The sequence below is a fragment of the Ixodes scapularis genome, unplaced genomic scaffold (genome assembly GCF_016920785.2).
Source record: "Ixodes scapularis isolate PalLabHiFi unplaced genomic scaffold, ASM1692078v2 PGA_scaffold13__105_contigs__length_92229423, whole genome shotgun sequence".
NCBI classification, from domain to species: domain Eukaryota; kingdom Metazoa; phylum Arthropoda; class Arachnida; order Ixodida; family Ixodidae; genus Ixodes; species Ixodes scapularis.
In genome coordinates this window covers 51,059,460-51,080,117 of record NW_024609839.1, presented here as the reverse complement: position 1 = coordinate 51,080,117, position 20,658 = coordinate 51,059,460, and the positions used below count along the sequence as shown (strand labels likewise).

General features: G+C 43.8%; 1 protein-coding gene across 3 annotated transcripts in view; it reads left to right on the top strand.

Annotated features, from left to right (window-relative positions):
* The window catches only part of LOC8037168 (monocarboxylate transporter 12), a 54,884-nt gene that overhangs the window by 14,568 nt on the left and 19,658 nt on the right, over positions 1-20,658 (top strand). Inside the window, exons 2-7 of one of the 3 annotated variants that reach the window (XM_040502006.1) lie at positions 1,661-1,733; positions 2,183-2,241; positions 8,887-9,090; positions 9,433-9,576; positions 9,671-10,621; positions 11,318-15,168. In XM_040502006.1, the coding sequence (XP_040357940.1) occupies positions 8,895-9,090; positions 9,433-9,576; positions 9,671-10,621; positions 11,318-11,445 (1,419 nt within the window). In that variant the 5' untranslated portion in view covers positions 1,661-1,733; positions 2,183-2,241; positions 8,887-8,894 and the 3' untranslated portion in view covers positions 11,446-15,168. Of the gene's footprint in view, positions 1-1,660; positions 1,734-2,182; positions 2,242-8,886; positions 9,091-9,432; positions 9,577-9,670; positions 10,622-11,317; positions 15,169-20,658 lie in introns of those variants that run through there. The other 2 variants (XM_040502005.2, XM_040213335.2) reach the window with 2 other exon arrangements.

The following is a 20,658-nucleotide window of genomic DNA, read 5'->3' as shown; positions in this document are numbered from 1 at the left end:
GAGTCTCGGAACTAGTGTTAGCTATTCCATCTTTTTTGTCTGACCTCAGCCTGATTTCACAGAGGATGTGTGTAATGTATATCCACAACACGTGACACTTCGCGAGCGTGCGAGGATCAAGTTCAACTTCAACACCCCTTTCACGGTCCGGGGGATTACGCACGGTCGAGATGCGGAGAACTGAATCTTGTCCATAGCACCATGCCTCGGAACAAGATATCGTTCCGTCGACAAAACGACTCGATGCACGCCACGTAATGAACGCGAAAGCCTATTGATGTGATCGGAGTTAACCCAGTTAAAGAAATGTTATGTCATTCCTTCACAAACCAACGTCGCACTACCGATTAACGACACGTCAGCACCCGGCCACTGCTGACACTAGCCGTTATTCTGTTCGTAACTTACAAGCGATTTGCGTAAATCTTCGATGAGAAAATGGAACCCGTTCCCGCGATATCATCCGATGTCCCTCATCTCCGTGTATTCGCGAAATTTGTTGGCCGCCGTTTTCGCATTGAAAATTTCCCAAGATCGCTTCAAATTTAACCAGGCAACGGTAAATTCCGAAACGTTGGCATCTGGTCCAAACCGATAGAGCGACATTTGGGCAGAAATCGGAACGTTTGGCGGTGCGTAGTTTATTTGTGAGGTGAGAAAGTTCTCGTTCCTCTTAACGCCCGTTTAGAAAGGAAAACTGCCGCGATCGCTGAATTACGGATCAGTGAGCTCAACAGCAAATGAAATGCTCTACGCCAACCGACGGCAGTCTCTCGCGGGACTTTGCACCCAGACAACATGATCGCACATCGCAAGCTGCTGGCACTCGAACTTGACCCACGAGGAGGTTAGGACACGAGTTCGTCGTCCGGGAATGTATACATCCTGCAGGGAAGCGGAGAGTGCACGTGAGCTCTAGCCTAAATAACGCGGCTGCGGGCTCTAACGGCCCTGAGGAAGAAAGAGAGAAGGCTTTCGGGGGTGGCAAAACGACGATAGAGTCTGTGGCTAGCTGTAGATTTATGCGGGTAGAGCCACCGTCTGAAATCAGCTTGCGATGGAAAGGGAACGTATCATGGGAGAAAGGGTGGTGCAGTTTGATGTGTCTACCATTATCAAGATGTCAAGAAGTCATTCGGTGGTTGTGTCCACAAAGGTGCACCCGTGAAGATGTCGGCGACGTCAGCGGAAAAGGAGGGAAAAAAATAATGAAATCTAGCCGAACTTGGGACGTTCTCCCGCTGTTGTTTTTTTCCCTCAACTAGAAGTTTTTTTTTTTTTTTTTTTTCTGCATTACAGTGTTAGGTAGGTGTCACATTGCGGCGATGAACCATCACGTGACCGTGCGCTTTGCGCATCGCTGCGTCACTTCCGAAGTTCAGCCCCCTCGGCCACTGCTGGAATGTCCCGTAGATGGTCAGGTTCTTCCTACCACGAAGAAATGTTATGAAAAGCACCATCCTCCTTTCTGACGTTCTGATGGTCTATGGGTTCCAAAGCCACGACGCTCGTGCCTTCGTCAGCGCTGCGGGTGTTTATAAGATGGATGGTAGGTGGCGCGAGCCGCCGTCCGATTACGAGGATTTAGCCGTATACGTCCATCCATCGAGCGCAAAGCCGTCTGCTATAACGACGGCGCTTGTTTTTCTCCTCCCCGCAGATATGCACGTTTTGCAACGACGGCATGACTCCAGCCTGTCGAGATCCTGACCGACGTTGTTGTTTTGACTGAGGTGAGTAGCTATATACTCTCGATATGGTAAGCACGTAAAACAAAACAAAAAACAACTAATACATTATATCTGTTGGCGCGCTAGCATACCGCTGCGCTAAACTAGCGGGATCAAGTTGTGTCATCTATTACGCACGCTGATCAGAACGCGACTGGCAGGCAGGCCGCTTCCGGAGCGCTCAGTCTGGCGTGCCCTCTATATTTTCGTAAGCAGTTGTGAAACCCTGCTTTGTGCTCTCTATACTTGGGTGCTGACATCTGGCCATTTCGCTCGCGACACTTCTTGTATTTTTTTTTTTTTTTTTTTTGACGCGTGTGAAAGAGCGTTTTCCGCCACGAGTATTGCCATTGTGCTGCGCGTCAATTCTCTTTTTCCGGGGTTTATTTTTTTTTTTCTTTATTTTTGCGCTTTGCATCGGTCGGCATCGGGTACCCGTTGGCTGCTCGTAGTGTCCTACCAAGCCAGCACCGGTAAGGGAAGACGAGCCCTTTGCCCCGCCGCACACAAGGTAACTTTAGCGCACCCGCGCGTGCTTTCATTTGGCCTGAATTTGACTGCTTTGGGGGGTTTTCGATGACGCTCGACAAATCCGTAATTTTATTTATACTTATTTATTTATACATACCCTCAATGCCTCGGGGGCGTTGAGGGTATGTATAACCATTTATCTTGACTAATCGAAGAGTGATTTAGTAAATTTATGGTAATTTATTATGTTGCTAAGTGGTATGCTTTTTCGCACGTCCGTCGTGGCTGGCAGCTTGTTCCCGAAAATATGTTTTTTTTTTCCCTCCAACACCCTATTTTTAGGGATGTTTGAAAGTTTGCGCAGAAACACTCGGTATATAACCCTTCGCATTAGACCGATTAATCCATTAATTAGTGGACTAAAGGTCACCGGTTAAAAATTAAAATTCTTAATAAAAGGTTCGATGGCCCAGTTCTTGGATTTTAATGAATAAATTTGACCTTGGAATACAACCTAGGGGATCGCTGACGAAACCGCCATCCCGAGCTCAGAGTACATATATTATAACCTATTCAAATTAGCGGAAGGATAATAAAGTAAGAACGTAAATGCAGGATAGAGCGCTCTATCGCCGACAGGATACAGAGCTTTGTCCTGGTTCTGTTACTCTCCTTCTGTCTTTGCGCTCATTAAAAAAAAAAAAAAAAATGTATAGCCAACAAGTTGACCAGATGAGTTTAGTACATATATAACATGTAGAAATCGGCGCTTTCTGGTTTTAACCGATAAACACCAATCAACATGCGTCGATGTCACAAATAAAAAAAAATCGTTTACAACCGAAAAATACCGATAAACACCCGTTGGTGTCAGAAATACGAAATCGGTTAAAAACCGAAAAATACTCATTTCTGGAAATTTTTGCTACAACTAGGAGTGGTTTTGTCGAAATCCTCCCCTGTTCGTTTTGAACCTCTCAATTTTTTTTTTCATATTATTTTTTTTTTTTTGGATAATTATCGTTTTTAGGGTCTGTCCGAAACAAATGACCGAAAGAAGCCGGCATCTGAAAAATTAACCAACACCGAAAAACATTCGCCGATTAACCTTGTGAACAACGAAGGTGGAGAGTTGGCCGAGTTGGGGACGGCCGAGTCGGTGAAGCGCAACAGGACAATTGACAGAAAGGAAGCAAGAAGTGTCGGGCGGGAGGAATCCCGTTTTTGCCTTTTAAGACTTAGGCTAGGTGGCGCAAGCTACCGCCCTTTACAAAGGGTATAGCCATTAACATCCATCCAACCATTCAGCAAGCGCTGTGTCTTCCTTTCTGTCCGTTGTCCTGTTGCGCTTTTCGACCCTTATAAATAAGCACCGGAAAATCTGCGGGACACAGACATAGTTTTATAAGGTGACGTGACCCAGTTTTGTGTGATAAGAACAGGCGAGGTGAGGTGAGGTACACTTTATTGGGTCCAAGACTGTTAGATCCCCGCGTCAAGCGAGTCTCTCTTAGGGAGAGGCTCTTGACCGAGCGATCCCCTCATTCGACGGACAGGCGACAGGCGACGACATCTGCGGACTTTGTACGAATACTTTGTCCCGCCAGTTTGCATACGTACGATAAATGTTACGACGCAGCCACGAATGATAATTTCTTTTCCGGCGGACAGTGAGATTAGGCAAGGTGGGGCTTTATACGCTGATAAGCGGAACTTCGTAGGTGATGGATTGCGCATGAAGCTGCGATAAGCAGTCGTAATTTCTCTCGACTATACCACTCAGGAGCGGAGGTCGCGTTCTCTTGGATCTCGAGTATGTTTTGGTATTATGTCAGTTTTAATGCAGCTGAACAGTGATAAAGAAAAAAAAAAAAGATATAAATGATCACGATAGCGCTCCAACTGGAATTCATACTCCACCGTATGCATAATCACACTTCATATGTGGTGCATGAAATCAGACAACGCGTTATGTCAATACGTACCGCGGGACACATGCGACGTGAACAAATGCGTTATATTTTGGAAAGGAGTCAGAAACCAATGGCAATATGAAGCCTCCACCTCCTCCAGATCGATCGATATGAAGCCTAGACCATAAACAAAGTCGTGATTCAACAGCTCGTGCTGTCGTCAGAGCACCGCACACTCTCTTCTTCTCCTCTCCTTCACTTTCTCATCCGGGACTTCCACTCTTTCTACACAATCAGAAAGGAGGAAAGCGCCGGTAGCCCTTTCCCCTTTTCTCTCTCGCTCTCAAAATGGCGCTACTCACGATAAAACGGTTTTTCATCCCAGTAGTTATCTGACCGGCGGATAGAGGGCGCTGACGAACTCGACGCCGGGGTCATGGTGCCTGGCTTGACTTTTAGAAACGCATTGCTATGCATGAAATCCGAAGTGCATGTAAGACTAGAAATAAAACAGCGCGGAGTAGGTAGGCTGGCTTTGGGGTCACATTGCAACACGCCAAACCAGGGAGTACAAGGGGACATGGGATGGGCGTCATTTGAGAGCAGGGAAGCGGTGAGCAAGATAGAATTTGAGGATTGGTTGAGGCAAATGGATGGGGAGCAATGGGAACGAAAGGTTTTCAGCTATTTATTTATGAGGAGTATAGACACAAAGTGGAGACAGCGCACTAGGAAATTAAGACGAAAGTTTTTAAGCTATAGTGGAGTTACGGAAGAGCAGGTCTCAGTTAAGAAGAAAGTTAAGGCCACAGAAAGAAATCGGTGGCTAGAGGGAATGCAGACAAAGACGGCTCTGGAAAGCTATAGATTAAACGAAACAGTTATTGCCAAAGAAAGCATTTATGACAATTCTAGGGGAAGCTCATTGTTGTCTGAGGCGAGGACGGGTGTTCTGCGGACCAGAATATATACAGAGCGAAGTACCAGGAAATGGATACAGTGTGCACTGCTTGTGGAGAGGAGGACGAGCCGGCTGAGCACTGCAGTGGATACTCTACTGTAAAGGGCTTCACCCTATGCCTACCGATGGCAACATAGATTTAATAAAGTCATTGGGTTTTAGAGACAGCGAAGGAAGTGTGGATTTCAAGACATTAGAGATTACCAAGCAAAGATTAGGTGAATGGTGGCAGAAAGCGATAGAAAACTAGGTATTTTCTTATTAACTGATGGGAAGGTGGTTTTATAGCCTCACTTTCTTTGCAGTGCGGAGTGACTATAGTTTTCACATTTAAATATTTTAAGCTTAAATTCTAAAACAAAAAGGCTAGGTGGCGTAAGCTACCGCCCGATTTGAAGGGCTCAGCCGGATTCATCCATCCATCCGTAAGGTGGCTTCCTTTAAATTACTATACTCATTACAAAACTCGAAGCGCCTCATCGCGGCGTATAATGCCGCGTTATGCATTGTGGGAATCAGGGAGAAGCAAAATCCATACGCGCGATCCGCTCCTGGCCCAAAGGTTCCCAGAATGCAACGCCCGCGCGGTGACGGATTTATGGATGCTGTCTATTTGGTGGGCTTCGGTTTCAACGCGCTCGCGGCTGTGTTACGTCGTTTTCGCTCAATTTTGTGATACGAATGTGCCCCTTGTGGTACACAACCAGCGACACAGTGGTACGGGGCCACTTTGAGAACTACGAAATCGTTACGCGAGCCTAAATTGTGGGCGTTCTTACGAAAACCTTCATCTGGTCATGTACGTCGTTTGGCCAGGTTCGGCAGCGAAACGACTGAGCTGGCGCAGGACGAGGATTACCATGATTTTCATAAAATAATAAGCTAACAAAGATATTAATGCCCGGAGTCATAGTGAAAAGGTAGGGTGCCAACCCGATTAACAATTATGTGCCAAGTCGCGGAGAACAGATGAGCTTGCATGTTTAGTGCTCATTGTTTGATTTTCAAGGACACTGACATTTTCTGAACATCGCCAACTGGAAAACTGTAGTGGCGCTTAGAATGTAAAAATAGAACGCAATAGTGTCTCCGCCTGTTTACTTAAAAAAAAAAGAAAGAAAGAAAAAATTAGTAATCAAGAGACGTTTCGATAACCCATCCTAAGCCAAGTAGATTTTTTTTTTTTTTACTATTGTTTTGCTAATGTGTTAACAACATTTCAGAATGTTGGCTTTAGGGATTAAACTTTTTGTGGTGCGAACATTTCCTTGCGACGTATTCAGGATATGATCGAGATAAGTGACAGACCCGTCAAGTGAAATCTGACGCCCGTTTTCCGTAAAATATGAAAAATAAAATTAAAGGGTGCAAGAAACGTGATTTTCTGCAAGCTTAGCTGAAGTCGAATGTCAGGCACCACTTCGTAAATCTGTGTAAACATACCTTGTCTTGTTTAAAGAGATGCACTTTTTAGCTATCAGCAGCGTCGAAAGCAAATATGGCATCGACAACACTGCACTCGAGTGATTTTCACGCAGATGGCTCGGGTGACCTCCACGCAGACGCGTTTCTCACCCCGGGCTGTCCCACCCCGGTGTGAGACACCCCGGGGTGGGAGTACAAACATGGGACCAAGCCCAATGCGTTGTTTTTTTAAATGTAGAAAAAAAAAAAACCGATCAAGCGAACGTTTATACCGCAAAAACAATTCTACTATATAATCAAAAGCAACTGTTTTTTATTCGTTATAAAGGCAGAGCATGATGCTTTCAAGAAACACACATAGTGACTTTCTGCGTCTACATTATCGGCCGCCTTCTTTAGATATCTCGAATGCTCGATCATAAATATACCTTGCGGCGCTTGTTCGGCCACCATCCCTGACCAAACCTGCTTTGTCACAATTAATTGACCTCTCAACCCTCATGCTATGTTGAAGGCATCACCACAATCAGTGTGCTTTAGGCCTAACGCTGATTCATGCGCCACCTTTAGCAGCCTCCTCACGCGTGTCCGGTACGCCGAGGGTGCAAATAGTCCAAACGTTTTATAAAATAAAGTGCGGAAGTTGGGCCCATAATGATGGCACGCTATGGATAGTAAGGACAATTATGGGACGTCACTTTGCATAGCGAGAGAAGAAACCGCGTTGAAACGCGACGAAAAACGTCCCCCTCTATACTGACAAAGCCTGCCAGATCGCCATGAGAAGCGGCCGCCGAAATTGAAAAGGTAGAGCGGCAGACAACGGATGAGAGGAGAGCCACGTGACGGGCGCCCCGCTGCGGCGAGACGCCGAAACACACTTCTCCGGAGCGAACAAGTGTGTGTTCGGGTCCTCGCCGCTGCAAAAGCTGTGCGCTGACGCCCAGGTTCCCCGAGAAATGGCTCTCTGATGCTATGCGCCACCAGATCCTCGCGCTCGATATCGAAGACCGGGCACTATATATGGCTCCGTCGTCGAACTGCGAGGCTTTGTGAGTGTAGAGGAGGCTATGGTTTAGCATAACTTAATAGGCAAAAATTAAATGCAGCACACAAAAACAACAAAAACAATCAACCTCGGAGGTGTAGAAGGACGACACGCACACAACGCTAACAGGCGACTGAAAATGTGTTATCTTTGCATGAAACAGGAAGTAAACGAGAGACGGGAAAGATGGGAACAAAACACTCAACGCGATGAAACACGCCCAGCATGCCAGCACGTGCTTACAAAAAAGAAAAAGGAAAAAAAAAAGGGGGCCCTGCGTAAGACAAAGGAGCTACAAGAAGGTGTGGAGTTCGGCTGATCGGTTTAGCGCGTGTCGGCATGCTCAAAGTGTTTGATTAACTTGAGTTTTTTTTTATCTTTTGTTTACTTGATGTTTCGTATAGGAGTAAAATTTTCAGTTGCCAGTCAGAGCTGTGTTTGTGTACTCCTTTTCATTATCGTCCGCTCCTTTTTTTAATATTTTATATAAGCTGTTTAAACGATACGCCTTGCTGTTCTCATTCTGTAAAAAACTATTCCAACATAAAAGAAAAAAAACCCATCCCGAATTAGTTGTTTAAGAAAAGGGGGCGCGACGCCACCAGTGTCTTCCCTGGGCCGTCCCCGACTCGCTTCTAAACCTACAAAGCGGAGGTGATCAGTAAGAGTCCCTTTATCAGCCCGTTATCCGGATCCACTCGAGGAAGACTTGGAACACAGCCTCGGTTCGTTCTGTTACTGCGCTCCACGCTCCCTCAGGCAGTCAGCGTTTCAAGGAACACTTTGTAAGAAGCGCGATAGTGCTCCTTTAAATGTGATGACATTTATTACCATATCTTACGCACTTCCCCGTCCGTGGCTCGGTTTGTAACCAACGAAGCAGGCGACCAGGCATCTGTTATATACTTACTTCAATTACGAGATATGTTATATTTGCTTCTGAACGACACATACAGTTACTAAATCTTATGTTTGTGTACATATTATGTTTAGCGGGAGAAACATTTAAATTGCAGCAATGCTATAACAAAGGTCGTTGGTTGGTCGCAAGAGGCACGTCAGCGGTAAGTGGACAGATCCGAATATTCTGATAATTGGTTTTAAATGTGATAGAAGACTTCATGAACGTCGACGAAAAATATTCCTAGAATTTACACGGCAGTCCCTGAGCAGTTTAGCGAGGAAACGTTTACGCAGCACAAGGGTCAAGACGGTGCAAACTGCTATCGCATTTCAACGGCAATCCGCGCAACGATTTCGCGGCAACAATTTGTTATCTCGGAGTTCATAGCCACGCGTTACCCGGCGGGACCTGTAGCCTCGGCTTGACCCTTCTAGGCGTGGCGATGACGTCGGTCCCGAAACAGGACTCCGCAAGGAGCTGGGTGGTGGCCTTCAGCTGCTGCTGGATCAACTTCTTCTCGGCGCTCATGTACAAGTCGAGCGGCGTCGTCTACGTCGGAGTGCTGCAGACGCTCAACGTGTCCAGAGAAGAAGCCTCGTGGCCACTCACTCTGCTGGCCGTCTTCATATTTACCACCGGTAGGAGACCACGCGTGTCATCCGCCAGGATTGAATCGAATGGGACGCATTGGCGTAACTTCGTTGTTGTGGCGCACAGCTTGGGGGCCGCCAGGTGCAGAATCATGGCTTTGATTACTCTTACCTTGCTGTCATTGAATATCTTGTCTTGGCGGGCTGACAGAACCTGGCTCAGAAGACATTGGGAGAGAGAACCAGGGTGTGTGGAAGAAGCCATGAGATGTGGTTTTTGGAAATTTGTGAGATTACGAGTGGAAGAACTGGTCGAATGCGTAGCAAGCGCCTGCTGTGAACTCGTGAAGACTGTGGCAAAAGATTATTAAATGAAGATGCATCTTTCAGGTCCCGTGGCAGGTATCCTTGCCCTCTACCTAAGCATATGGAAGATCTCCGTGTGTGGATGCCTCCTGTCGGCCTTGGCTGTCTGCGCCTGCTTTTACGCGGACAGCATCGTTTACCTGATGGTCTGCTTGGGCGTCGTCCAAGGTACGCGCTCGTCTTTCTCTCCGTTGCACCATATTCAGATCCGTTCCGTGGCTGGTTTGAAACATCCTTTTCTATTGTCTGTTTCTCTTTGGAGGTTTTGGACTTGGACTCCTGACACTCCACAACGTCATCATCAATCAGCACTTTGAGAAGCACAGGGCCACCGCTTCGGGGATCAGTTACGCCGGCCCCACGCTAGCGTCCCTGGTGTACCCTCCGGCCGTTGAAGTCCTCTTCGAAGAGTTCGGGCTACGAGGCTCGCTCCTCCTGTTCGGTGGAATTATGCTCAACGCCGTCGCCGGAGCCTTCCTACAGAGACCCCCGTCTTCTAAAACCGCCAACAAGTCTTCCTTCAAAGTCGTGCCTGAAACATTAACAGCGGATGACGTCGACTGTGCCGCGCCTCTTGCCCGTGACGTCTGGGTCGAATACAAAAAGGACGCTCCACTAGACGACCAGGTCAGGTCGCCATCCGGTCTTCCAGAGTGCGGGGACTCGGCGGTACCCTCGAAATACCTGCCAGAAGATAAAGACGTGCGTTTCCACGGCCTCGACGCGGCGGAATGGTCACGACTGCATCGCAACCTGTCCCTCTTCCTCTTGCCAATGTTCTACCTGATCTGTGGCTCGTTCGCCCTGATTCTCTTCAACCTGACCACCTACCTGACCGTCATCGTGGACTTTGCCGTTGGCTATGGCGTCTCCCGAATCAGTGCGGTGCTCCTCATCTCAGTTTACTCCATAGCGGACCTGGCGGCCCGTCTAGGGTCCGGCTGGATATCCGATCGAGGTTTCGTGAGCAGGGGCAACATGATGGCCGTACACTTCCTCATAGGCGGACTGGTGCTCTTTGCCATCCCGGTCTTCACGACGTACGTTGGACAAGTCGTGTTGGCCGTGGTGTCCGGATGGGCCAACGGATGCACGATGATTCTAGTGTCTGTCTTGCTCACCGAGCATACTGGGCTTGACAGGCTGCCGGTGTCCTTCGGCGTGACGTCTCTCGTCGCTGGCGTCCTCTGCCTGGCGAGACCTCCACTGATTGGTGAGTGCGATGTCTTCTACGAAAGTACCTTGTTTTTATCTCATACCTGAGCGCGCGTCGCGGCGTCGCCCTCGTGTGTAATCGCGCGTTAAATATTAATCGTGTTAGAATCGTCCGACTTCGTAGAATCGTGGCACGATATTAGCACGCATTGTTAGCATTTATTTGGAGGTTAGTTGGCAGTCGTACAGATATAGCAGATTAACAGTCGTACTATAGTACACCAGATGCCATCTTCTTAACTTTCCACTAACCCTAAACCTTGATACAATATGTTCGAGTTTTGACTTCACAGTGTTAAAACTAATTTGTTCTTAAAAGATTCTTATAAATTCTATTTTATAACTAAGTATTGTATTTTGGAACCGAGTTTCTATAATATGAATGATAAAATCTATAGTTTGTTTCACTTTATCTGTGAGTTCACCCGTAGCTATGAGCCCGACCATGTTGCTCTGAGCGATGCTTGCATGGAGTATAGGTGCACATTTTTATAAGCTTTTGCATGCGCATGTCTATATTTTGCTGCCAATGCAGTCTGACTTCCCAAAATTTATTGTGTGCGCGCCCAAATTCGCTTTCATTTGTCAGGACTCGGGAGTGACTTACGCATTAGCCGTTAATATAAGAAAAACAAAAAAACAAAAAACAAAAAAAAAACTTGCCGGTTTTTGATGGAGTCTTGTCTGGTTCTAGGCTACTACAGGGACACCTCGGGGGACTACGAAGGGCTCTTTCGTCTCATCGGCGGTGCATCGATCGTTTTCTCGGGAATATGGTCCGTCGCGACACTAGCACTCAAGCTAAGGTCAAGACGAAAGTGATGCTACTCTCGACGCCTTGTTCACGACCTGGTCACGTCTCCGTTGTTCGTCTGGTGCGCGTACACTGAGACAGTTTCCTCGCCCCAATCAATATACACTAAGCTTGCCAACGTATAGAGTCGTCTGTGTGTGTGCGTGTGTGTTTTCTACTCCGAGCTCATTCAGTGGCTCTGTTGCAAACTAAGCACTAAGTTTACATATCTGTTGGTTTACAATCCCTCACAAAACTAAACGAATCAACTGGTTAGCGGCGCGAGCGTGTATACTTTGAGACAAATCTCATGCCGACGTCGCTCAGACTCAACTCGTTTTATAGAAAACTGTACTGGTGACTGCAGCTTGCGTTTATGTCACTGCTTCGTTACATTGAATCCTCTAGCGACGCACGGAGTGCCTTCAATCAATTTGTGAACATAAACGCGCTAGCGACACCATCTTAACTCAGTGGCGTGCACTAACCCCTAGCAGACGGGCATATAAAGTTACTCTCACCAGCACCCCCTCGACAAGCGCCATCTGTCGAATGCACTGTATACTCTAAATCGGATATTTTGTTTTGCGCACATGTCTCTGCAGAGCAGTCGACTGAAAGAGCTGGTAGTACAAAATGGCTTGGCGGTACGCGTGTTTACGCTAAGGTAATAGTTCGTATGGACCTGACGTACAAGCGCGGTATTATTTCACTCAGTTTTGTCTAGGCAACGAGTTTGTCTTTTCTTTATTTGGCTTTGTGTGTATCTGTTTTTTGCGTCTGAATAAAAGGCGATGAGCCCGATGTAAACAAACTAAAGGCCGTGCTTTATCCTGGGTAACATGAAGCATTTATAGAATACAAAATTTGATTGCTACCTGGTTAAAACAGACTATGTGTTTTCTTATTTTACTTCAAGTTATGGTATTTTGGTCTAGGAAATGACGACAGCGGCGAAGTATAATAATCTTATCTTCTTGCAGAAAACAAAAAATCTTACGAATGTGAAAATTATAAGGGGGATACCGGAAATTTAAGCACAGAGCCACGCTTCATCAAATATGATATGATTAAGGCAGACCAAGTATATTACTTCAGACTTTTACAAAGGATACATAAAGATAGATTTTACGCCACACGAACAGACAGGCTGAGTGCATATAATAATGTTTTATTTTGCACCAAAAATACATGATGCAGGAGGCCTGCAGAAACAGCTGTCAAATAGCTTGACAAAGCCGAAAACTTCCATACTGGCAGCATCGGGGCAAAGATAAGATAATAAACAATAGAAGTAAAAGTGGAAACATAGTGACGAATCTTTTCACACAAAAAGATAAAAATATAGAAAAGATAATAAACTATACATATTAGAAATACAGATAAAAATGGACACACAATGATGAATCTGTTTACACACAAAATATAATAAATTGTACATCATAAAAATAAAATTATCATATAGTGACAAGTCGTTTCATTGAACCACAAAAAAAAAAAGAAGAAATCAACAAAAATGAAACAATAGAAGTTTCTGGAAACAAATTATACCCCCCCCCCCTTCTTTTTCTTTTTTTTTTAGTATAAGAGTTTAAAGTATTCTGAAGAAGTTACGCAGTTCTTTAAAAGAAATATGTTCTGACTGAATATTTTTATCATGTAATTTATTTAATAATCTTGGTAATTTGTTTTGTATCATTTCTAAGCCGTATCTTGTTCTACAGGTGTCTATTTTCCAAGGCTCATTTTTTCGCGTGTTGTGTACTGTAACATGTGGTTTTAGTTTTGCCAAGTTTCTTAAAAGGCAAATGTTATTTCTTGTTTCTTGTTTATATTTCTTACAGAGGCGGAAATCATACATTTTTGTTATAGGCATTACATTATATTTTGTAAATGGGGATTTTGTGTGATAATGATTAGGCACCTTTTTTACCATTCTCAGAAACCTTTTTTTGTAATATATGTATTTTCAGCAGATTTTCTTGTGTGGACGAAGCCCAGACTAAATGACAGTAGTTGAGTCTCGAAGAAAATAGTGGATTATATATTAAGATCATAATGTTACGTGGCAGTATATACCTATTCCGATATGTCACGCCGAGGATCTGCGACAGCTTAGTCATCACTGAATTTATATGATTGTCCCAAGACAATGTTCATGAAATACGACGCCTAATGTCTTGAAGAAGGGCACGATCTCGACAGGAGCAGATTTGAAAATAATTGTTTCGCTTGTGACTATATTCTTGTTTTTACCGCGAAATAAAATTGCTTTTGTCTTTTCAACATTTATGTTTAGACCATTACCTTTTGTCCAGTATTCTAGCCCAAGTAGAGTCGAATTCGCAAGGTCAATTATTTCATCGGGTAATTTGCCGGCTAAAAGTATGCTGGTATCGTCCGCATAATTAATACATTTGGCACTAGAAGAAATATATATACTCACGATATCATTTACATACATATTAAAAAAAAGGGGGCCCAAAATGCTGCCCTGTGGTACGCCAGAAGAAACTCGTAGAGGGTCCGATAGAGAGTTACCCAAGCTAACGATTTGGCTACGATGTTGTGAATAGGATCGAATAAGGGACGCTGCTGTTCCACGAATACCATATCGCTCTAGTTTTTGTATGAGAAGTTCGTGATTAATAGGGTCGATGGCTTTTGTAAAGTCTACAAACAGACCTAAGACTAGATTTCCTTTTTCTAACTCGGAGAGAATGTGCTCTTTCTGCGCAAGTAGAGCCAGCTCTGTAGTGAGGTTTCTACGAAAGCCATACTGGGAGTCAATTAGCAGGTGATGTTTTGTTTCAAATTTATTAAATCGTTTAAGAATAACTTTTTCGAATGCCTTTGAGAATACTGGTAGAATAGATACTGGTCTGTAATTCCCCATGTCATTCCTGACACCTTTTTTAAAAAGCACTGTGCCCCGCGCAACCTGCATTTTTATTGGAAAGACCGCATAACTAAGGCAAAGATTAAAAATACGCGCTATGCGAGGTGCAAGAGAGAAAACAGCATGTTTAAATGGCTTTACTTGCATACTATCAATATCTTCAGCATTACTATTTTTTTAAACTTCCAAATATATCGGTGACTTCCTCTTCACTTACAGGTTCAAGAAAAATTGAGCTATCATTGTGTGAAACATGTCTAAGGTCGGTATTTAACGTTAGTTTATCCACATATCTGATTAGAAACTCAAAGCGAAGGATGCCGGCCGTAAGAACCAACAACGGCCGACAAGCTCTAACCGTTCAAACAACGAAAACTCTAAACAGAACGGATCTAAGCATTAACTTCAGTTGCACCTTTTCTAGTTTAAAAAGTGATTTCAGAAGGTTCTTGGTTGGCAGTGAAATCGCATTTTCATCTGGATAGTGTATTTCACCAAAAACATGATCACTTTATATAGCTACTTTCAAATAAATATGTTTTCATTGTATAATGACATGTCGGAGATATATAAGATGGCACTCTAGATTTTTTGTTTACTTTAGATTTTTACACGACTATCATTTACTGACAATTATAGTGTTTTCTTGTTTTTGCTTTCACCAAATAAATGTAGTGTTTATTTTCCCTTGTTGCTTTGACTTTTTTCTCTTTTAATTGTGTAATGTTTTGTAGAATTGTTATTATGGAGCTATCTTGAGCTGCTGAACTTTAGGGGAAAGAGGCTTTGTCAGGCACCGCGTCTTTTCCTCAGACCCCCTACGCGGCAAAAACGCAGAAAACAAATAAAATATTAAAAAAAAAAAACTATATCATGTCAGAAATTTGTGCAAGCGCGATATGCATGGTATGAACCCGTGAAAAAAAGCTGCGTCCAAGGTTGTACTATGCAAGCGTATCGTTGTTAGCGAATCGTGGTGTTGTGGTCTCATGCACGCCGGTCCTTGGTCTCCTCGTGTACTTTGCACTAGAAAGTTCTAGAATCCCTCATTTCGAGGTCTTAAATAAAGCTGTCGGGGCCATTTGGACGGCTAGTGTGTGTTATGCAACGGTTACCCCTAAACGCAGGAGCCAGTGCTGTTATGGGTACAGACGAGCCACGGTCGTGTCGTTTCCCTCATCTGGAGATAAACTGAGGCAGAAGAGGTGATGAGACCGAGCGGTGACCTCGGAGCAGACGACGCCCTTGTTCACAAGCTAGCCTATGCGTCTACCCACTAAACCACCCAATCAGAGCTCGGCGCTCCGCGACGTCACCGCACGCTCTCTTCTCCTCCTCTCCTTCACGTTCTCTCCGCATAGTGACCTTTTCGAGCTCTATTTTGTTTTGCGTGTCCCCCTTGGTACGCGCGTTATTTTTCGTGTTGCAGCCGCTGTCTTCGTTTGAACGCCCTGGCGGCGTTTGCTCACCCTGCAAAATTCACCGCTGGGGCCTTTGTAGATGTGCCGCTTTGTAGATTCAATAATTTTACGAAATGAAAATTAAAAAAAAAGGTGATTTGCTCGTGGTTATTTATTGACTAAGTGGAGTCGCAAACAAACTGTGATAGCTGCTGGAAAAGTGTAACAGTAATCAGTGGCAGTTTTTTTTTTATGTTTAGTTGGTTTCCTTGTAACGGGGAACATCCTTTGGGTTACTGTCGAGTAAATATTAAATTGACATCTTTCGGGGATCTATTCTTTATTTTTTATTTTTTTAATGAAGACGATGTATAACTGACGAGAGTGTTGGTTGGAATAGAAGGCAGGTGGGGCAAGGGACGACGTACGCTTTCTTGGAACTAGCAACAGTACAATAAAGCCACAGCTGTCTTTTTCGGAATGACACCCCACAGTAGAAAAAGAAACAGGAACGGAAGGGGGTAAGGAAAGAAAGGAGAGGATATCTTGAAAATTGAAAAAAGATTAGAAGATTAAGGGGGAACGGTAGGGTTAACGGGTTATCTTGGATTTAATTTTGTAGGATCGACAGCTACTGCATATGTTTTTATGAAACTTTATGTATTGAATGGTTCCACCCTTGGAATTAACGGTCTGTTGCTTTTTTGCTAAAGCTCTTTTTTATTTCTTTTATTTTTTAGATTTTTAGTAACTTATAGTGTCAAATCTTAGGCTGAGTTCCTGTTCTGATGTCCCTTTTCTCTGCAATGAAAGATAGGATGCCCATTTGATTTGCCACGTATCTTTCACATGTTACCGGCTTTAAGCTGAATGAACCTAAGAAATATACGGTTGAACATGCAGCATGCAAAACAAAAAAAGAAGAAATGTTCTTCCTGGCCATGAGCCTTAACAGGGTTTAATTTTTTAAACATTATAATGTAGTTCATTCTTGAAACTTTTTTGGTTCGAACTGATAACAAGCTATTTTACTATAGGCTGTAAAAGGTTTAGCGTAATGCGGATGAGTAGTTTCTTAATTGAAGTACATCGAAATTTAAAAAAAAAGAAGAAATTACTCTTTTTTTTGTGTGTGTGTGAACAACACAATTTTTATGTCGATATTTTGTTCATCTACATTTTGTCTACGTTTTGTTCATCGTTCTGCTGGAGTGCAAAAGGCTGCCTGCAACCAAATACATGTCTTTTCTTGGCTTTTCTTTTTTCTCCCCAGAAGCCTTTTTTTTTTGTGTTCCTCTTCCTTCTGCGTCATTCCTTAATTTCTCTATGGTAGTGTCTTCGTGGTATTAATAAATAAATATATATATAAACAAACATATGCATCTACTAATTTTAAATACCAGGGCGCAGATTTTTACGCCATATTTAAGTTGAAATGAAATGAAAGGAAATCTTTATTTCCAGAAATTTACTCTAGCGGGCCTCCAGGCAAAAAGCTACCATATGGTAACTTGACTGGGTCTGGGGCCCTAAAGCAAAACAAGCATAGCGCAATCTGGCAGAAAAGTGGGATACATTGAAAAGTCTCGTTATACAGCATATAGAGTTTCTCTTACCAACGAGGCATGTACTTCAGTATCAATAAACAGAGTAAACAAGCGAGAGCGCAGAAACGTTCGGCAGCAAGCATATTATGCCAAGGCGAGAAAAATAAAAAGGAAAATGTCATACAGAGACATCTGCTTTAAATACTTCGCACACCCATATGAATCTCCAGCTGCGCTTTGGACATTTTACTCTGCAAATATTTCTACATCGGTACCTGGAGTTACGAAAAAATCGACTTTAAACCAAACCACGTTGAAGCAAATGACACTTTCAATGCTTTCTGAAGCCCCAGATGCCGTTACTGCGGTCTACACGGATGGGTCAATAAGCGATTCATCATCTACAGCAGCGTTTATAATTCCATCTTTAAATATAGAAAAAAGCTTCTTACTTTCACACAAGACAAGCTCAATTAACACAGAACTATTTGCTATTTTGCAAGCGGTTCTCTACTTTACCCAGAAAACAAGTATTACCAGTTGGACTCTCTACACGGATTCAATGAGCGCACTGAACATGATAAAATACACATCACCAACAAGTTCATCTATTGCAATTAATATTTGTTTCCACCTTTCGAGAGCTATTGAAACTGGACATAAAATTAATTTTCAATGGATCCCTGCACATTGTGGCATTCAAGGAAATGAAGCGGGCCGATTCGGCAGCCAAAAATGCCCACAATATAAATACCAAGACTGCAATTACTTTCACGAAAGCGGACACATTAAACCTGCTCAGAAGGACATCAAGGCAAAGGTCCGAGGCTACTTGTTATAGAGACGCTCCTCAGAACTCCCATCTCGAAAGGATTGACCCTAACTTAAAATTTTGGATGCCAAGACACATTTCAAGAGCTTCTAAAACATTGATACACAGACTTCGATTAGGTGTTCCTTTTGGACAACATTTCCTACATGGAATACGACAAGTTACCTCCCCTTTATGCACCACATGTGACGAAATAGACGACGCAGAACACGTACTAATCAACTGCCGAAGGTACACAGATGAACGAGACCATCTTCGAGAACAAATGTCTACTATCGATAACCGCCCATTGTCCCTCACAATTAACACTCCTTGGTCCATGGAACACACGAAGGACCCAACAAACTGTGATCGGGTATCTTGTAAATTATCTGGAGGACACAAAATTAAGTGAGAACTATTGACAAGAACAAATTTCATGTAGAGTACGCTCCTGGCATGCCGTCGCTGTGCTGCGCAGCCTATTTTTGGAAGGGACAGGACACCGTTCTGGAGGCTGCCGGTTCGAGGACTAGGTAGCGTGGATACCTCCTCATAGTAAGGACGGTTGCTTAGTCCAAGGACGGTACCTCCCACCAGGGATGGTCGGACGTATCGTGACGTCGGGTTTTGGATATTGTACATATGTAAATGATAATTTTATATATATATATATATATATATATATATATATATATATATATATATATATATATATATATATGTACATATTCTTTTTCTTTTTTTTTTTGTCAAATTTATATGCTGCTTATAATTTCAATCAATGGTCTGGAGTAGCCGGCGCTGGTCCTGCAGCTGCTAAAATATCCACTTTGAACGTTTTATTTTAATAAAGATCTATTCTCTCTCTCTCTCTCTGCGCTAAATAAAACACATATACAATTCAGCTCTAGTCAGAGAGATTATATCTATGTTGTCTAAGCTTAGAGCGCTCGTTTGCACTCGCCTGCTGTGGTGCCCTCTTATGGCGCTGGTTCGTTCAAAACATATGGAATGCAATCATTGCACGAACAGGAATCAACTGAGACCCGTTGAAAAAAAAACTAATCGAGTCTAGTTGCGATGTCAATTGCGTCCTAATAATAAAATGAAAGCCGTTTACAACTCCCCGAAACACTGAATTAGAGCGCAGCTCTTGAGGAGGAGGAGGGAAGGGTACTGAGGAAACCGTATTCGCGACTCCAGCAAAACGGATGCCGCCAAGCGGGAAAACCGGGAACCAGCCGGTCCAGGTCGCTCCGCGCCCCGCCGCGTCTCTGATGGCTTTCGCGGACGCGTGCTGTCGGCGCGGCGGCGAGCAATGTAATTTGACGAAGGTCCGAAAATTTCTTAAGTTTGCCTGAGTGTTCATTAGTGTGGTGAAGCCTCAGTAGATTGTTTCTTTCCATCACGTGTTTGAAAGCCCGTTTATTTCACAACACACGGTCGCGTGCTTTCAATTTTTTGGATGGGGAGGAATCACGGAAAAACGTTTTGATTTCTCGTCTGTCTCTAATGACAATCAAAGTGACGACTGCTTGGTAACTGATAAGCGGTTTCTTTATAAGGATGTAGAACAGTAGACTGAGGTCGACAGACAAAGTGTTTTACTGGAGGGGACACCAATGTTGCAGTCAAGTGAATGGGAAGGTTCGATAGCTGCTTTCCTTGAGTTTGGTTGTGCTGGATTAGCTTCAGGTTAATTTGAGCCACTAAAGCCGGCCGGTGCGTTGGCTATTCATCTTGGCGGCTTTTCGCCGAAAAAGACCACATTGAAGGAGTTGGGCTCATTTCGCAATTACTTGATTCAGAAAACCTGCTTGCTGCATATGATTAATGAGGGAAATTATCTGCTTTCAAAAGGTGGGGGACGCGTCTCGCAAAGATAGAAGCTGTCACGTCATTAGGATCTATCGCGCCTCCAATACTTATAACCCCTGTCGAATCCAGCAGCAATATACGTCTACATTGCTCAAATTGACCGGCCACAAAAAAAAAAAAAAATACTAATTTTATTTGTTTAGGATTCAAAGTCAAGCTCAATGCAGAGAGGTCTGAGTGAATCTCCGATGAATACTCCCCTCAGCTTGTCCGCATTCGTCTCCGTTCTACCGGCTAGAACCATTTGGCTAAGTTTAAGTAGTATCTCTCTGTCTGTCAAATATACTTTTATTCAGCAGTTCACCCTAATAGTCAGTCAACTAAGTTCATATTTCAACCCGAAGAACATACTAATATCGCTTTAGTGGGACCATAGTATGTAATATAATACATAACCGCATATTCATCAAAATGACTTCTCGATTGCTACTAAAACCTGAATTGAAATACGTGTATCAGCTGCTTAGTGAAGTGCCAGCGAGTTGACATGCTTCTTGGCTCAAGAAGCGCTTGCTTAATTTTCGTAATTTTCCTGCAGCCTGTGTTCTTGACCGAGCACACGACTGCAGCTGTTTCTTGAAACGCGGACAGGCACAAAAGCTCAATTTCGCGGACAGGTAAGTCGCATGATCGAGGCATGCGAGTTAGCTAAACATTACTCTTGGTGGAACAATTTTGTAGTCATCGCCGCTTTCCTTAGATGA